The 17,704-nt window shown below is 39.0% G+C and overlaps 1 protein-coding gene across 1 annotated transcript in view; it reads right to left on the reverse strand.

The window, feature by feature from the left end:
* Window positions 1–17,704, reverse strand: part of sorcs3b (sortilin related VPS10 domain containing receptor 3b) — a 144,983-nt gene that overhangs the window by 62,331 nt on the left and 64,948 nt on the right. Inside the window, exon 2 of the mRNA XM_055162445.1 lies at window positions 6,887–6,954. Within this exon, the coding sequence (XP_055018420.1) occupies window positions 6,887–6,954 (68 nt within the window). The remainder of the gene's footprint in view (window positions 1–6,886; window positions 6,955–17,704) is intronic.

A 17,704-nucleotide genomic window follows, 5' to 3' on the forward strand; every position in this document is an offset into this window, starting at 1 on the left:
CTGTTCCAGCCCCAGTGCTCTCCATATGGGACACTGTCACAGCCCTGTGCCTGGTCACCATGCTGGGCTCAATATCAAGAATCCCCCACACCCCCCCAAGACCAGAGCACACTCTCATGCACCCCTACCCCAGCACCCCGCCTTGCTGTTTACCGTGGGTCCTTGATCATGGAAATAAATACAATAAAAGCGCTCACTTATTTCATTAAGTTTATGGCTTAAATATTCCCTCACTGAGTGTGTTCATGTAAGTTTGGACATTTGAAATTGGTCCTTCTTTGGTCACTTTCTCCCATGTGCTTTCACATGTCAATACAAAGCCCTCACTGGCCATATTTGGAAGTTCAGTGGGAATTTCAAACCAAATATATATACATATATTTCTATGTAAATGAAATGTGAATGAGCGTAAACTTATTCAGATGTAAAGGGGTTCATAGTTAGGTGTTAGTAAATTAAGCACAACTGTCACTTAAGAAGGAATTTGCGAGTTTAAGAACACTTTGTGAATCTGGTGCAGAGTTATCTCAGCATCTTTTTAAAGTGGAAGTTTAAAAAAATATTCATGAATGAGGCTCAGTGTGTTTTCTTTTTGCATTCAGACATTTTCATAAAATATATTTTATAACTTGGATACAATACAACACAGGCAGACATTTCACACAGACTGCTATTGACCTTATTCTCAAAGTTGCTGCGGGCGCTGCCATTATCATTCCTGTTGCATGAGTTTGCATAGGACTGACGATTTAACAGCAAAGAAGTACTATACAGAGTAGATATTTTCAAGACATCCAAATAAAGGGGGCATTGTTGGTGCACATGTGAACATGTGAACAGTGAACATTTTACACATATCAGCCTACTTTTTTTTCCTATTTCTTTATTGAAATGAATGAATGAAACACCAGAAGTACACACAATCACAATGGAAATGCGGGTCAGTAATAGTCATAGTAACGCTAAGGTGCACTTTATTGTCCAAACAGGGACACCTGTCCCTTGCATTTGATCCATCCTTCAATGTCGCTGGGGCAACTTGTGAAGAGCAATGCTCAGGCACCCATCTCCAAATCTTGAGCTAGACTTGGTCAGGACTATTTTAGAGTATTTACTCTAAAGTGTATTAAGTGCATTCAGTGAAATTCAGAAAGCTCCTGTCGTGTGTTGAGAGTGTCACACAGTAAAAGTGGTTGGGACAGAATATGTTTTGTGTAGTATGTAGGACATCCACTCATACCTGATCGACACAACTAGCCTGAAATCTGCTGAAATCCTACAAGACGCTGACATGATACAGACAGGACAACGGCTCTTTCTGCAGGAGACACGCGCAGAGAGTGTGAAGTGACGTAGTCTGATAATCCCTCTGTAGTCTCTGTGCACAATAGCACCACTGTTATCATCACTACTTCCTGTCCAATTTTATCTCTATGAGGTTTTTGCTGAGTTTTGCTAATTTAATAAATATTTAAAGATAAGACAGTGAACAGGGAACTGCTGACAACATGTAGAAAGTACACAAATAAAATGAATACTGGGGACACTTCTGCTTTTTGAAAGAGAGATTAGACTACTGAAAATTTTGAGGCATATAAGAATGCATATATAAAAATAATTAAATTGAATTCATTAGATTTGTAATAGGTATTTTAATTTAATATTTTTATATTTTAATAAAAGTGACTATTAGCGTTGTGACACAGCAAGCTATCTGGCGTCCAAATAAACCAAAGGCCAGAGTGGGGAACACAGTTTGAGATAGTTCAGTGTATGTAGACAGGAAGTAGTGAGTTCTCAGTTTTCAGCCGGCATGGAATCATAGAAAAAGCTCTGTGTAAGAGACACTGCTAATTCCTCTGCCGTACGTACGTAGGCAGCAGCATATAGTGACACAAGCATATCTCATGTCCCCCTACACTGACAAGGGTAGATGTGTTTGTCATAACAATCTTCATTTTCTTCCTGTGCAGCGCCGGCCAATCATCTTTCTCAGTTCTACCTGACTGCCTCCAAATGTAATTTCGACACATAATTGGATAGATAGGCCGAGTCTGCTCTCATTGTCTGTGCATTAATCTGAATAGTGCCATTTGCTTGTTGACATTGTTTTCAAAGAGTTGGCCCCTCAACGTGTTTTGTCTTTCTTCGCAGTCACTATGTCGATCTTTGATTATGATGTTATTACAATGTGAAGTTTCTTTGGCTCACTAAAAGCTAATCATTTTCACAACACAAAATACACTTCAACCTGGCAATGGAGTCAATCTAATACTACCAACTTCTTTGCTATTTAGAAACCTATTAGCATACTCTATCATACCCTACTCACAGTAGAGATTATGCAAAATATGACAGTTCACTACAATGGACTTAATTTATAACACATGCTCTTTAGTGGGTTAGTTTCACTGTAGTTACCTGCTGTCTTCAGGCTCATAAGGCAGTGACTTATAGAACCCTGTCAGAACTGAAGAAGCTACTTCAGTGAGTGGCGATACATATTCACTCCTAAAATGTTTGTCCAGTTGACAGAATCCAATTTGCGAGTAGCAGTAGTTTTAGCATTTCCTTGATCCGCTTGTCAATCACAGCCATCAAGGTTAGTGTAGACAGGACACAGTTCCAGACGATATATTAGGGCAGGCAGTGTGAAAAAAAAAAAAAAGAATTTAAAAAACCTCATGTGCACGGCGACCTTCTTCCAGATCTTGAGCTACATTTTACCTTTGGTGCATGTTTTTGGATGATGGGCAAAACCGAAGTGCTGGAAGGAAACCCACTCAGGCATTAATCCACAATTTTGTCTGTAAATCAATTCCTATTCCTAGCATGGAACTGGCTTTAAATTCGCCACTATAACTGCTAGTCTGGGTGAGCTTCATTGGTCACACTCCCTTAGTCCACCTCTTTATACAGTCTAAGGGAGGAGAAGACCAAGGAACCTTGTGAGACTGACTGTAATTACAAAGCTAAATAGTAAAAAGTAAAAGTAAGTAGTCGATACATTTGTGAACATCATTGCCAGGCTAGTTGGCACAAAAGCCTTTCTTAGGCCAAGAGTTTTCTGAATAAGTTCATAAATTCCACCATGAGACAATTTTCTTAAAAGAAATACAATAAAATGAAGACATTACAAAATGATAGTTAAGCTAATCAAAGCTAATCGTCTTGAAAACAACACATTCTTGATAAGTGTTTTGTTCTATCTCAGCCATTGATCTAGTGTCGCTCAAAGTGCCCCGGGCTGCTCTCCTGAATCATTTATTGTGCGATCATAAGAATCGTTTACCCCTGGAAGTCTTTTCATAACATGGTGAACACCCTGCTAAGACGCACGCCATGCCACCCCGAGGTGCTCCCTAATTTAGTCATCGTCCCATTGTTAGGCAGACACCTTGATGATGGAAGACCTCCTGTACACAATATGGGATTTCAAAACGTGTCGAGTCGGGTGTAAATCTTCGCGGTGCCTCTGGTGGAACAGATATTAATTTCAAAGTGGTTGCTTGGTGCGCCGGTGGTCCCTCTATTCCTCGTGTATTTCAAATTGAAATGAGTTCTCTGCAGGCTATGGAGGAGGTGAAGGGAGGAGGAGGTTGTATCGGACTCCTGGATTGGGCTCTGTGGTATAATCCGTAATGAATTCCAGTCTTATTTATGACCCGACAGGCCACCGTAACTCAGGGCTCAATGCATACTCAATGACATAACTATAGATATACAGGAGAGATTGCATGTCAATTGGCCTTGTAGCAAAAGCGCTACAGGTCACAATCCGGGGTGGGAGAAGTGCTCAAAATGTGCAGTCAGCCAAGAATAGCTTAGACTGTATAGCAGTGTAACAGATGGATGTACAGTATTGAAACATCAAATGATACGCTGTTAAATGTTTAAAATGCTTTTAAAGGAACTACACTGGCTACAATCCCTTTCCCTGTTTTATTGCATCTGAATTTTTGGATCTATTTCAAATGTATATATAGCATTGTTATAAAATTATACTGTTTCCTGTCATCTGTCATTTGTTTTTTCTTGATCATTTCCGGGAAACCAGAGTATCAAACCTAGAAAGACACGGAGAGAACGTGCAAACTCTACATAGAAAGGCTCCATGCTGTTTTGGAGTTTAACCTTCTAGGCAGAAGTGAGGTGGAAGCGCTAACTGCTGCGAGACCATGCTGCCAAATTTGTTACAAAGTATTTTTTCCCTACAAGCGCTGTGAGGTAAATAATTAAGAACTTTCACTATGAGTGATCACTGAATGTCAAGCCCCACAGTACTAATACTGCAATACTACAACTGATTTCAAAAGACTAAGAAAATACCTATGTTATTTTAATTAAAGCACATGTGTGGGGAATATATTCAAACTTAAAGCACTGAGTAAAATTTTTTGAAGTGAAGGGTCATAGACTAGTTGCCAAGATGGACATTCAGATTCACATTTCACAGTTTTAATAGTTTTATTAAGGCTTGAAGCATACATTTTAGGTCTGTATTATAATGCATTACAATGTGATGTTATTGAGGTTATAGTGGTAGACTTACTTAATTTTGCTGAAAAAGTGCTGCCTATGATTAATTGGGCCAGTTCAGCTGAAATCCTGGGGGCCAGTAAAAATTGGTCTGAGGGCCGCATTAGGTCCCCAGGCCATAGTTTTCACACCATGTTCTAGATCATAGTGCAAAAACAGTACACCATTTTATGTAGTTAGTTAATTAATTTTATTGGTCTCCCATAGGAATAAAAAACTCTTTGGAACATGGGGAGCTTCTCAAAACAATGTAGAGCTGTGATGGACATAAATCAGTTTCTAGTTGTGAAGGCTGCAGCTCAGTCTCAGTTGTTATATTCATGACACTGCAGGAAGCACAGACAGAGAGATGCTTCATTGTGAGCTACTTCAGAGGCTTTATTAAAACATACTTCATATTGGCTCCCAGTTTAAGTAGATTGTTCACATCCCCATGGAGGAGAGCGCCATAAATCACACTTCCAGAACGGAGCATCCTCACTGCATATATTATCCTAATGTTTTTAGGACCGCGCTTTTGCATTTTTATAAAATTTTGGCACAGACATAACTTGGACTGAAGATGAGGAATCTATGAGCCAATATAAACGTGTCTCGCTGTTCGACCAAACCTTTCATATTTGTTTGAAAAGGAGATCTGATGTCCTTTAGATGAATGTTCAATAAGTATTTTATACGCATACACATTTTACTTCCTGTGATTAAATCTGACCATCTTATCAAAAGTCTTAAAGGAAGTACCTGTTTTAAAGTCTGTGCACATTATCTGATTTCGATCATTTTAGTGCTCAGATGGCCTTCACTAAGATGTACCTCAACTCTGAAGCTAGCAGCTATTGTTTTTGTTTTATACTTCTTTTCCCAGTGCACCAGCAGAGGTCTTTGCTCTCCTAGCCCACTGTAGTGTTTTGAAAGCTTTGATATACAATAAATATATACATTTATTTTAGCCTTATTTTTAATGCATGATACAACTTATACTGTTAGTAGTGTCATATATTGCTTATTGTTTTCCCTTATCATTGCATATTGGAGCACTCCTTTATTCTCACATTTGATCAAAAGTTGCTGCTTGCTACTTTTAACTGACCCTGTGAAGAGTCAGACTTGGTAGCATTTTTACTCTGTTTCAATTTTCCCTGAATTGTTGCATCACAGATATAAATCTGGATGTTTCCTGTGTTGCTTTTAAGTATATAAATCATCACCAGATTTGTTCTGAGCATTTCTTCCTTCAAGTGGCTTTCATTATAACATTATACATGCTTACACTTTAGCCAGCAGGTGTTTGTTTTTATGGTTTGTAAGTGTATGCTGTTTTTCGGTAGGTGGCATATTAACTTTGCAAATCATGTGAAACAATGTAGGCATTACTTTAACTTCAAAAAGATAAAACTGTAATATAAAAGTGCATTGTGTAACTTTTCTGATGGAGGTCAATCACCTCCTTGTCTCCATAGAGATCATAATGCTTTGCCTGAAATATTCTAATGTATTGCATTAAATCTATTGCCATTAAGAAGGTGACACCAGGTTAGAGGTTGTATCTGCGGAGAGGCAACTCCACTCACTCACTGGTAAGAATGCATGTTTATTATTATAAGTATTTGTTTGGCAGTAACAACATCTTTAACTGAATAAATGTTGTTTCAATTTAAACTCATACAGTGGAACATTCCAGGCAAAAAATAACATCTGCATGGTGACAAGCAGGTGACCTCCACCAGAAAACTTACACAATGAACCTGTAAGGTGTTTTGGATCAATAATACAGACTACAATGGACAAAATAATAATAATACAAACAAACAAAAATACAATAAACATGTTCAACAAATGATCCGTTAAAGGTCCTATATTCCGCAAAATTAACTCTTCTAATGTTGGAATGCTGTTACCTCAACAAATCTGGAGTTGTGTTCTATTCCATTCACACATGTTTGAGTAATCTTTTATTATTAGTCTGTCTATAACTCTGAATCTCAAAATGCTCTGTCCCACCACGTGATGTCATGAAGTCGTAATTTTAACAGCTACCATTAGTTTAGTTGAAAAAGGCATTTCTAGGGCTGAAATGATCCAAATGATTCTAGTGAAGGTGTATGGACTTTAAAAACATGTGGAACCTTATCACATGACATCACAAGGTGGAACAATGTGGGTGTTTTTAGTTTGGGAAAAGAACACAACCTAAATATGCAGGATTTGTGTATTAAACATGCGTGAATGAAAGCAAAATAAGATTATAACAAAGATAAGAAAATAGTGTAATACCCATTAATGACTCAGTTTTTGTTTTTGGTTTTTTTCACCTTAAAATAAATAACACCCAAAATCACATCCTCACCTCCACAGAGAACTCTCAGTGACAGCCCCAAGGTTGAAGTCGTACAGCTTGGTCAGGATGAGGATCACCTGTGGAGCAAGCACAACAGACACCTTTAATTACACTGCACCGCTCCTCCGTTACCTACCACATCTACGCTACTGCTACTGCTACCTGTACCTCTACAGCATGCAGCCCCCCCATTAATAAATATGAGCGTATAGAGCATCCCGGTGACAAGTGCTCCTCATCTTGTCAGGAGGTGTCAGGCAGGCTGTGGAAACACTGGTGTACGCTGTCGAATGAGCGTGTGCTCCTCATGTGGAATGATAGCTACATGACAGCCCAATCTCCACGTAATTGTTCACTGAGCAATAAGCGAAAATGTAGTCTCCGCACCTCTCCCTCTGTCAGGTCCTTCTTTTCATCTGTGGTGCCTTTTGTCTTAAGAATCCAAGAATGCCAAAACAAAAATAAGGAGGTTTGTTGGAGGATGCTATATATGGGTGGTCTTGAAAATCTTGAACTATATAAGTTGATGGCCGGTTTGAATCGTTTAATGGTTCTATTATGTGGAGTCCTTTCCCTACCCAAGGTCATAACATAATATTTTTGAAAGGTAGAGGTACCCTATAGAAAAACCTTCAGAATCTAAATTAGAGAGCTGCAAAAGGGTGGCACTGGACATGCTTTTTCAAGGTTAGTATTTAAAAACTGAAAATGTGTAAGACTTGGGTGTTCTTGGGACTAATGCCGCATTCTACTGCGCTTGGGACTCGGGGAAAACTGACCTCCACCTTGAGAAAGTGCAATGGAACAACCAAACAAATCGGGGTTCCAAAACACAAACTCGGGCTAGTTCGGTGCAGACGGCTTTGGTTGGATTTACGTCACAGCAAAATGGCAGCACACACAGTAAATTGTGAGAAGTGTCTTTTCATCATTTTGATATGTTAAATTGTGTATGTGTAGAGAAAGTGTTCTCTAAAAACTTTGTAGTGGCATTTAAACTTTCTTTGACATCATTTGACAGTAGACAGAAGCTTTTTTTCTAAACATTTTGTCAAACTGCCATAACTGAGTCGCCAACAGCTAATGTTAGCTAACAGACTCAGGAGCTAGTAATACCTGACATTACATTCAACTTTCTTGAGCATCCATATTTTCCCCAACGGTTGCAATGGAACGCATTTACAATGGATGTTGGGAGAAATGACTCTGACTTAGCGACTACCGACATACAATAGAATGTGGCATTAATAGATTCATGCCCTGAACCGGCTGCTTCTGTGAGCTCGAGAACTCAGTCTGCCCTAACACCGTCATTACTGACACCTACTAGGGAAGTTGGTACTACATCTGACTAATTGAATATTAAGTGTAAGTGCCATACATAAAAGAACCTAAATATAGACAGAACATTACAAAATTAAAAGTTATTTGGGGGTGTTTTTTTTGTTTTGTTTTTTGTTTTTTAATAGCAAATGTGTCCAGGGTGCTACATATGCGTTAAACTTCCTCCAACCACAAGGAGTGTTGTGATTGGTTCGTCCCATAGACTGTATATATAAATGGACATAGGCAACATGCCAGCCACTGTGTTCCAAATAGGAAGTTTGCATGTGGGCTCTTCCAGCTCCTACTGACCCTGGATCCCATTGACTTACAATGTCACCCCTCTGTAACTGCTGCAGTGGGCCTTGTCGTTTTGGTCCTAAAATATTCGTATTAATCCACACTAGATGACTCTGCTGTTTTATTTCGCTATTTTGTCTGTTAAAAAAATATTCATAATATAGAGCCTGGCTCCAAATTCGTCGCTAGCATTGTGAACTTCATTTGAGTGGAGCTGTACATTGTGGGTGATGGCACACTCACTTAGTCCACTTCTTCATATAGTCAGTGGTTCATCCAAAAAGACTTACACGAACAACTGATGAAATACAGCTTAGAGCAGCTAAAGTTTGGCAGAAATGTCTGCACATGTAATTGTTTATTGTTAATAAACAAAAATAATTAATGGAAATGAATCGTTTGGATTCCCACAATGCACCTGGACCCCGATGAGCTCCACAGAAGCTTGTGTGGTTCAGGTCTGCGTCAGGACATCCGCTCTCAGCTAAACGGAGCCCGATAATGGGCTAGAAACCAGCCTTAAAGCAGAGCATGAGGAGGGGAGGAGGGGCAGGGTCAAGTGGTATAAAGAACAGTGTGAATGGTCTAACAGGTATCCACACTTCAAACTCCGCTCATGCAGACAGATGTTTGTGATCATAACACTTGGCTGTTATCAGGGCAGTCTCTTGTGAGTTCACCAACTGCTATCAACTAGTGTGGTTTTTGACTGTTTTTGAAAACAAGGCTGCAAATTTAGATAGTTTGCAGTAAAAAAAGAGTATTGCAAACAGAAAAATAATGCTGTTAAAACACCTTACCCACTCATCAGAAAAGTTACATAGTGCACCTTTAAAGGACACACGACACCACATTTATACTACACATTCTACACATTCTTCTATGCAAACTGTGTGTCATGGTGGCATTATCATTAAAACTGTTCACTTCCCCGACTGTCTGTCTCCATAGGTCATCTCTGCTGCAAGGACTCCCCTAATTAGATTATAAAATCAGATTCCAGATTTGGGCCTGGCTCTATAGATTTTTCAGATTCATATGTTGCAAATCTGTGCAGTTGTAGCAATGTGCACGTAAGGTTTCACATAAGAGTATGAAAACACTGAATGATAAAAAGGTACTTTCCATATTTACTCTCACATTTATGTAAGTAAACTACAGAAAGATTTACACTGATGTATTTATTTATTTATTTACATTTTTTTCCTACTAATCTTCAGTGTCTCACTTTAATCATGTGTCTTCTCCTGAGGGATATCTATGTTAAAACTAATTAAATAAAATACAATCCAAAAAAGTTCCTTAATAGTGTTTTAATTGCATTATCTACTGTTTCAAGTGATTTTTTTGTCAATGTTTTGTCAATGCAAAGAGGTGCATTTGCAAGTTTCTGGTCAAAAAAAAAAGAGTATAAACTCATTCAGTGGCATCAGCAGTTTCCAGTAGTTGGTGACATCACACAGCACTGGCCTGATTACACACAGTGGTTTATGGCTGCAGAGGCGGAGGTTGAAGTGTGTTTAGCGTTTAAGACCAATCAACGCTGTTCTTTTTACCACCAGTCCCTGCCTCTCCTCCACCCTCCCTCTTCGATTTAGACCTCCAGGCATTGTCCAGTTCAGCAACTCGATTTGAAATATGGTTGTGGGCAGAGATTACGTGTTTAGTGACATATATAATGTGGTCCAATATAAAACATATTCAACCTGTGGATTCATTACAGGTATTAGGACGCCTACAGAAGAATAACGTCTAACACCCTTTTACAAACTGTATAATTCAAGTTGAAACAGAGCGTACTATTCTATTTGACTGGAAGTGGTCCAGGCCTGGCGCTGCTCTGAGGACGGTTGGACAATGTCTTTGTGGAGGAACAAAACTGTGGTCCATAAAAGGCGGAGGGCAGAGTGAAATGGTGTGCAAAGGCATTATTGTCACTCCAATGGCATTATAAACGACTTCCCAGGGGTGTGCTCATAACTCAGGGGGAAAGAGGAGCGGGGTGGCGGTGGCGGTGGGGTTTGGGTTTTCCGCCTCTCTCTCTCTCTCTGTTCGCAGCTTGAACAGTAGATAATAACAATCAGAGTGCGGAAACATGGCTTAATATGACACATTTCTGAAAGGCTGAAAAGATAGGTCGAAAGCTCAATTACAGTCAGTTTAAACACATTAACCTTAGGGGACCCAAAGAACGAGTCATTAAACCCAGAGACGCTGCGCGCGACTGGGGGGAACAAAGGCACGTCTCGGAGTCTGCTCGGAAAATGTTAAAAACCCAATTGACCCGCGATTTAGCCATCAAACGGCCAGCGCGCGGCGGGGACTGTCTGCGGTACAGGTTAATTAACCAATCACACAGACAGATAAGCATTTGCATAACTAAATGCACCATGTCTGCAAGGTCCAGCGTCGGAGTCGGAATCAATTTGGAGGACAGACTTAGTTAAATGGCTGTGATGTTTGGCCTAATTGTCTTATTTGGAAAGTAGATAGGATAAGAAAACTGGGGTAACGTGTTGACGGCAATTCTCCTCACAGAGCCCTGAGATAAATCAGATAATATTGACGTTGAATGAAAAACTGGATTTTTACGACGGAAGTCAAACTAGGACTTCAAAACCAAAGTTAAAAGGTGCTATCCCTTCATTTTCATACAGTCTTAATTTTAGCAGTCCAAAATGAAATGAATTTTAAATGCTTTTCACAACTTTGAGAGGCCAGAGTGGAATTTCGCTAATGCTAACATGCTAAAAGCAACTAGCATCGACTCAATAAAGGTTTTTTCATTAATTTTGCTAATGCTAACATGCTAACAACAATTAGCATCGACTGATATGTGTTTTTCAATAGCCGACATTAGCCGATAAGCTCTGCCGATGTTTTTTGAACTGATGTGTAGAGTTTATTTTGATGATTTTCCTCAAAAATATATGATTTGAAATTACTACTAACATAAATATTGTCTATACTTCTTCCTGCTTTGCAAAATTAAATCTCTGTAGCAATGTTTACTCTGTTTTTGCCACTAACCCATAATAGAGCTGAGCAATCTCATTTAGTATGCTTTATTGAATGGGTCATATTGGCGTTCAGACCCCAGCTGAAGACATTGAAATGAAGGGCGTGGCCGATTAGATGACGGATGAGGAGAGTGAAGGGGGAAGATGGGAAGATGAAGAGAGTGAGGGGGATGATGAGAGAATGCGGAGAGTGAGGGGGACGATGAGAGGATGAGGAGAGGGCTGATGAAAGGATGAGGAGATTGAGGGGGACAATGGGTGGATGAGGAGAATGAGGGGGACGATGGGAAGATGATGAGGCGAGTGAAGGAGATGATGGGAGGATGAGAAGAGTGAGAAGAGTGAAGGGGACGATGGGAGGATGAGGAGCGTGAAGGGATCGATGAGAGGATGAGGAAAGTGAAGGGGACAGATGAGAGGATTAGGAGAAAGAAAGGGACGATGAGATGAGGAGAGTGAAGGGGACAATGAAAGGATGAGGAGAGAGAAGGGGATGATGAGAGGATGAGGAGAGCGAAGGGGATGATGAGAGGATAAGGAGAGGGCCAATGAAAGGATGAGGAGTGAAGGGGACAATGAGATAATAAGGCGAGTGAAGCGGATGATGAAATGATGAGGAGAGTGAAGGGGACGATGAGAGGATGAGGAGGATGAAGAGGACGATAAGAGGATGAGGAGAGTGAGGGGGACGATGAGAGGGTGAGGAAAGTGTGAAAGAGATGATGAAAGGGTGAGGAAAGTGAAGGGGACAATAAGAGAATAAGAAGAGTGACGGGGACGATGAGAGGATGAGGAGAGCAAAGGGGATGATGAGAGGATAAAAAGAGGGCCAATGAAAGGATGAGAGAGTGAAGGGGACAATGAGATGATAAGGCGAGTGAAGTGGATGATGAAATGATGAGGAGAGTGAAGGGATGATGAGAGGATGAGGAGGATGAAGAGGACAATGAGAGGATGAGGAGAGTGAGGGGGATGATGAGAGGGTGAGGAAAGTGAAGGGGACAATAAGAGAATAAGAAGAGTGACAGGGACGATGAGAGGATGAGGAGAGTGAAGGGGATGATGAGAGGATGAGGAGAGAGTCAATGAAAGGATGAGGAGTGAAGGGAACGATAAGATGATAAGGCGAGTGAAGGGGATGATGAGAGGATGAGGAGAGTGAGGGGTACGATGAGAGGATGACGAGGATGAAGAGGATGATGAGAGGGTGAGGAAAGTGTGAAAGGGATGATTAGAGGGTGAGGAGAGTGAGGGGGACGATGAGAGGATGAGGAGAGGCTGAATTTACACCAGCTCCATTTTGTGCCATGCCACTGTCACATTAAAGTGTTAAAATAAAACTTTATGCTGCAAATAGTTTCTGACTTCCTGTTTCACAGATGATAAAACGATCAAAAATGGGTACAGCTCCTTTAATAGGCCTTTTCCTGATTTCAAACAGTGGTTGAAGATTATGTTTTCAGAATTAGTTGTTAGCTCCGCTCACTTTGTCCCATTTTTTACTCAGATATTGAGCCATGACAGAGAAACAACTGTCTAATATCATCACGGGCACTTCCACACATTTATCTCCCAAACACGTCTCTGATTGGATAAAATAATTTACTTCTTTATGGTCCTCATTCAAAGTCTTTTCACACTACACTGTACAGAGTTGTTTTTCGTAACAACAAGAAATAAAAGTCAGGTACCGGCCCTTTAACTATTCACTGCAGATGAATTAATTAAATGAATTGCAAATGCTGAGAGTTTTTACTGGATGCAATCACTTGTGCAATTAGCAGTGGTTCTCATTTTAATCAGGAGTTTGTGGATTTCTGTTAAGACCATTAAACAAAACATAAACTGGACTGACCAACTTTATTTTCTCAAACTCTGCAAACCGTCTGCCAAAACATCTTCATTTAACAGAAATTCAAAAAAGTTAAGATTTTTTTGGCGTGAGTGTTCTGAATTCTATCCTTCGGCATTTACATTTCATATTTTTATCATAAATTGTCGGATATTTGAATGCTATTGATAGTTTCCAGCTGATGTTATGAATATTCTCTGTGGGTGTGATGCTAACTGTAGGCTCTGCTCTGTTTGAGACTTTGTTATGATCACAGACTCCTGAAAGTGTGCTGTTTAAATTCATTTTGTGATTTTTCTTGAGAGAATCTTAAAACATTTTTGACAGTGTTTGCTAATAATTTATCCAAATTTTGAGACATCCAGGAATATGATGATATAAGCAAGTTGAACAAAGAAAACAATTGGACTTACTAACCTTTTTTGTTTGTTTGTTTGTTTGTTCATGTGGGCATTGTGTCACCATGGTAATGTTCCACCATTAGAGATACATGTAGAACACCCCCAGCATGATGTTATTGCAGATTATCAACTGAAAGGTCAACTATCTTAATAACCAGCATAAGGTTCTCAATTATTCACTGGAACTTTTGTCCAGCTGATCACAATCCTTCATAGTATCTGTCAGGATCTCCCAGTCACATTAAAGCATGTGCCAAATACAGAGACACATGTCCATATAATAACACAACTAACAATTTTTTTAGTAGTTAAGCAGTAAGTGAATATTTTTAGTGTTATACTAGTTGATTAGTCAAATGAATATTGGGCACCGAGAATTATTTCACTATAAAAAGGGGAAGAGGTGGATAGTACTCAGTTATATTTACTCAGACACATTTGAGTAACTTGAGTAACTTTTGAAAGAAATTGTACTTTTCAAAGTACCTTTTAGCAGCATACTTTTACACATGCTTGAGTAATATTTGTATTCAAGTAACAGTAAACAGACAAAATGTTATGATTTACACTGCTCTTTCAGATATGATTTCATTTTCCCATTCTTTTTTTATGTCTGTCCTTTAAAAATACCAAATTTTGTGCATTATTTAATGCACAAAATTAGATATTTAGGTCACGGCACTTTTTTAACTAACTCTTTAGGTTACTCTAACATGAGTAGTAGTTGTCCCAAATACATTATAAGTCTTCAGTCATTCCTTGGACTTTGAACTTCTACTTGAGCAATTACTGTGAAGTAACGTTTCTCTTACTTGAGTACAATATTTAGCTATTCTACCCACCTCTGTAAAAGCTGTACCTTATCAGTTGCCGTGGTGAAATGTAACTAAGTAAAAAGTACCGTAGTACTTCAATTTCTACTCCAATTTTGACCAGGACTGAAAAGTTTAGTTTTTTTTTTATATAGAGAGACCAGCTGAGACAGGCTGAAGATTTATTCTAAACATGTTTGTAATTTGAGCAAACAAAATATAAAAAGAAAAAGAGCAAGGAAAATGCAATTATTTCCTTTGAACAAAATTCAGAACAAATCTGTATCAAAATCATTTGAAGCTTTATTAGATCTCAAAATCTCCTCTCCACAAAATACTTTTACTTTTTACTTTAAGTGCATTTCTAAACAGGTTTTGACTTTTATTTGAGTTTTATTTTTTTTCCCTCCAGTATCTGTACTTTTACTTAAAGGTCCTATATTACACAAAATGGACTCTTGTGAGCTTTAAGCCATGTTAGAATGATGTTACCTCATCACATGCTTGGAGTTGTGTTTTGTTTCATTGACACTTGTTTTTTGTTTGTTATTAGTTTGTCTACATCTCCAAAACTCAAAATGCTCTATTCCACCTTGTGATGTCATGTAGTGGTAGTTTTCAAGTTGGCCTGCACCTTTTATCAGAAAATACTGCAATACGTGTCCTTTAAGTAAAAGAATTGAGTACTTCTTCCACTGATCAGTTGTCACTTTGCGTTCACTGCTGTCTCATTACCAAACACTGACCCTGTGCTTTGGCTCCACCACGGGGAGTGCAGACTAGTGAAGCAGATGACTGTTTAGATGATTTGTCCCTAAGTGGATACCTCAAGAAAACATCCACACGAGTTAGGTGGTCCCCTGTCTCCAGCATTATTGATAGGCTGCGCATCTGTGGCTATGGTCAATGGGGAAATGCAACAACTCCTGCAAATGGACTACCAAATCATCTCATGCAACACTGGAACCGGAAAAACAAGACTAAAAAGTATTACGGTTTTCATTGTGCTCTTTATGTAAATGTGTGCGACAGACAAAAATGGGTCTAAGAAGTATTTTGGAGCCTGGGAGGTAAATACAATTCTCCATGCATATCATCACTCACTGCCGTACATGAAATTAAGTAAGGACCCTGCGAGGCCAAAAGCAGTGCATTTATTCATGTTTATGTTTTATTGATGTGAGCAAAGAGAGAGATTTGCCCCGGGTAAGTCAACCAATCATTTTTTTCAAATTGGCTCTCCCCTCAGAGCAGCTGGGGTTTAGTCAGCCTTATATCCACACACATGCTATTCTTGTCACAACCATGATTCCGTTTACTTCAGGAGTATTCACCAGTACCGCAATTTAAGAACTAATAAAGAACTGTTACTACATCTTCTATTTCTGTTAACAGTACATTTGTGAGTCTTAATTGTACCATTCTTTTGGGGGTGCTACGAGATGTGAATGCTTTCAAACCAGATGCCCATGGGAAGAGCATGAAGGAGCCCTGACAGATAATTCTAGCTTCAAATTGTATTGTAAAATAATCTGGTTTTAATAAGCTAAAACCTATTGTATTGTCAAAGGTATTATCAAAGTCCCATATTATGCAAACTTGCCTCTTGTGAGCTTTAAGCCAGGCTATAATGTTCATCAAAACGCTGGAGTTCTGTTTTGTTTCATTTATACATGTTTGAGTAATTCTTAGTAATTCTTAGTAATTCTTTATTATTAGTTGGTGTACATTGCCAAACCTCAAAATCTACCCCATGATGTGATGAAGTGGCAGTTTTCAAGTTAACATTTACCTTTTATCTTTTGTTTAGTAGAGATTGGCAATTCCAAGGCTGAAATGATCCAAATGATTGTAGTGAAGGTGTATGGAGTTTAAAAATGCAGTGGAGCACTTCCTGTATTACCACATGACATCACAAGGTGGAACAGAGTGTTTCTGTTTGAAAGAAGAACTCAGCCTAAATATGCAGGGTTTGTGTGTTAAAGGGACAGTCCGGAATTTTGGACATAGGACCTCATTTCTTAGTGAGCCAGAGTGTTGGAGACATGTAGAGACACTCTTTTTAAATATTCCATCCAGTTCTTGTATTTGCAGAGGTTGCTGTGCTAGGCTAGTGCATGTCAATGGCCATAGTTAGCCTGCTGCTAAGAAGAGTCTTACCCACTTCACAAAGCACCCGAAGCAAATTGTGTCAATAGCATAATGTTTGGAATAAAACTAAACTTGCGTTGTTGAATTGTCGCATGTTGAGGGACTATTTTCTCAGCAGCAGCGGAATTTTACTTTGCCGGTAAGATAGGTGCTAGGTGATATCAGTTTGCCGCTGCCAAGCTTTCTATCAGGAAGTACAAGTCACTGCTGCTGCTCCGACATAAATCCTTCAGATGCAAGGTTGGTTTTACGTCTAAAATTATTCTATCGACACAGACATTCACATTAACAGTCTGGCGTAATAATAGATTTGCTTCAAGTGCTTTGTGGAGTGGATAAGATTGTTTTTAGTGGTAGGCTAACCATGGCCAACATGACATGTGCTAGCCTAGCACCAGCGACCTCTGTAAATACAAGGACTGGATGGAAAATTTACAAAAGTGTCTCCACATGTCTCCAACACTCTGGCTAAATAGGAAATGAGGCCCTATGTCCAGAATTATGGATTGTCCCTTTAAATATGTGTGCATTAAACAAAACACAACTCCAGAAATGTTTGTGATAACATAACATTGATCAGAAAACAGGAATAGGAACAGAATAGGTCTGTTAGAATTAATGTTTTTGAATGTATTTTTGAGCAGTAATACAACCTGTACAACAGAAAAACTAAATAAAGTTTAATTCCATACTGCGGAATATTTCAGACATGCATTAACATCTCCATGGATACCACCAGGTATAGTGGACCCATCACCAGAAAAAATTATACTATCCAACTTCAAACTAGAGGAAGTTGAAGAGTAACTAAATACTATGTACTATACTTGATTATAATATTTAAAACATACTTTTTCCAATTATTATTTTTTCCAGTTTCAATCAAATTATTTCATTTTTCCCATATGCTGAGAATCCCGCATACCCATATTCTGCATTGTATATTTTATTTTCTAAACTAAAATTGA

The sequence above is a fragment of the Boleophthalmus pectinirostris genome, unplaced genomic scaffold (genome assembly GCF_026225935.1).
Source record: "Boleophthalmus pectinirostris isolate CB_2022bp ecotype Guang Dong unplaced genomic scaffold, ASM2622593v1 HiC_scaffold_5, whole genome shotgun sequence".
NCBI lineage: Eukaryota > Metazoa > Chordata > Actinopteri > Gobiiformes > Gobiidae > Boleophthalmus > Boleophthalmus pectinirostris.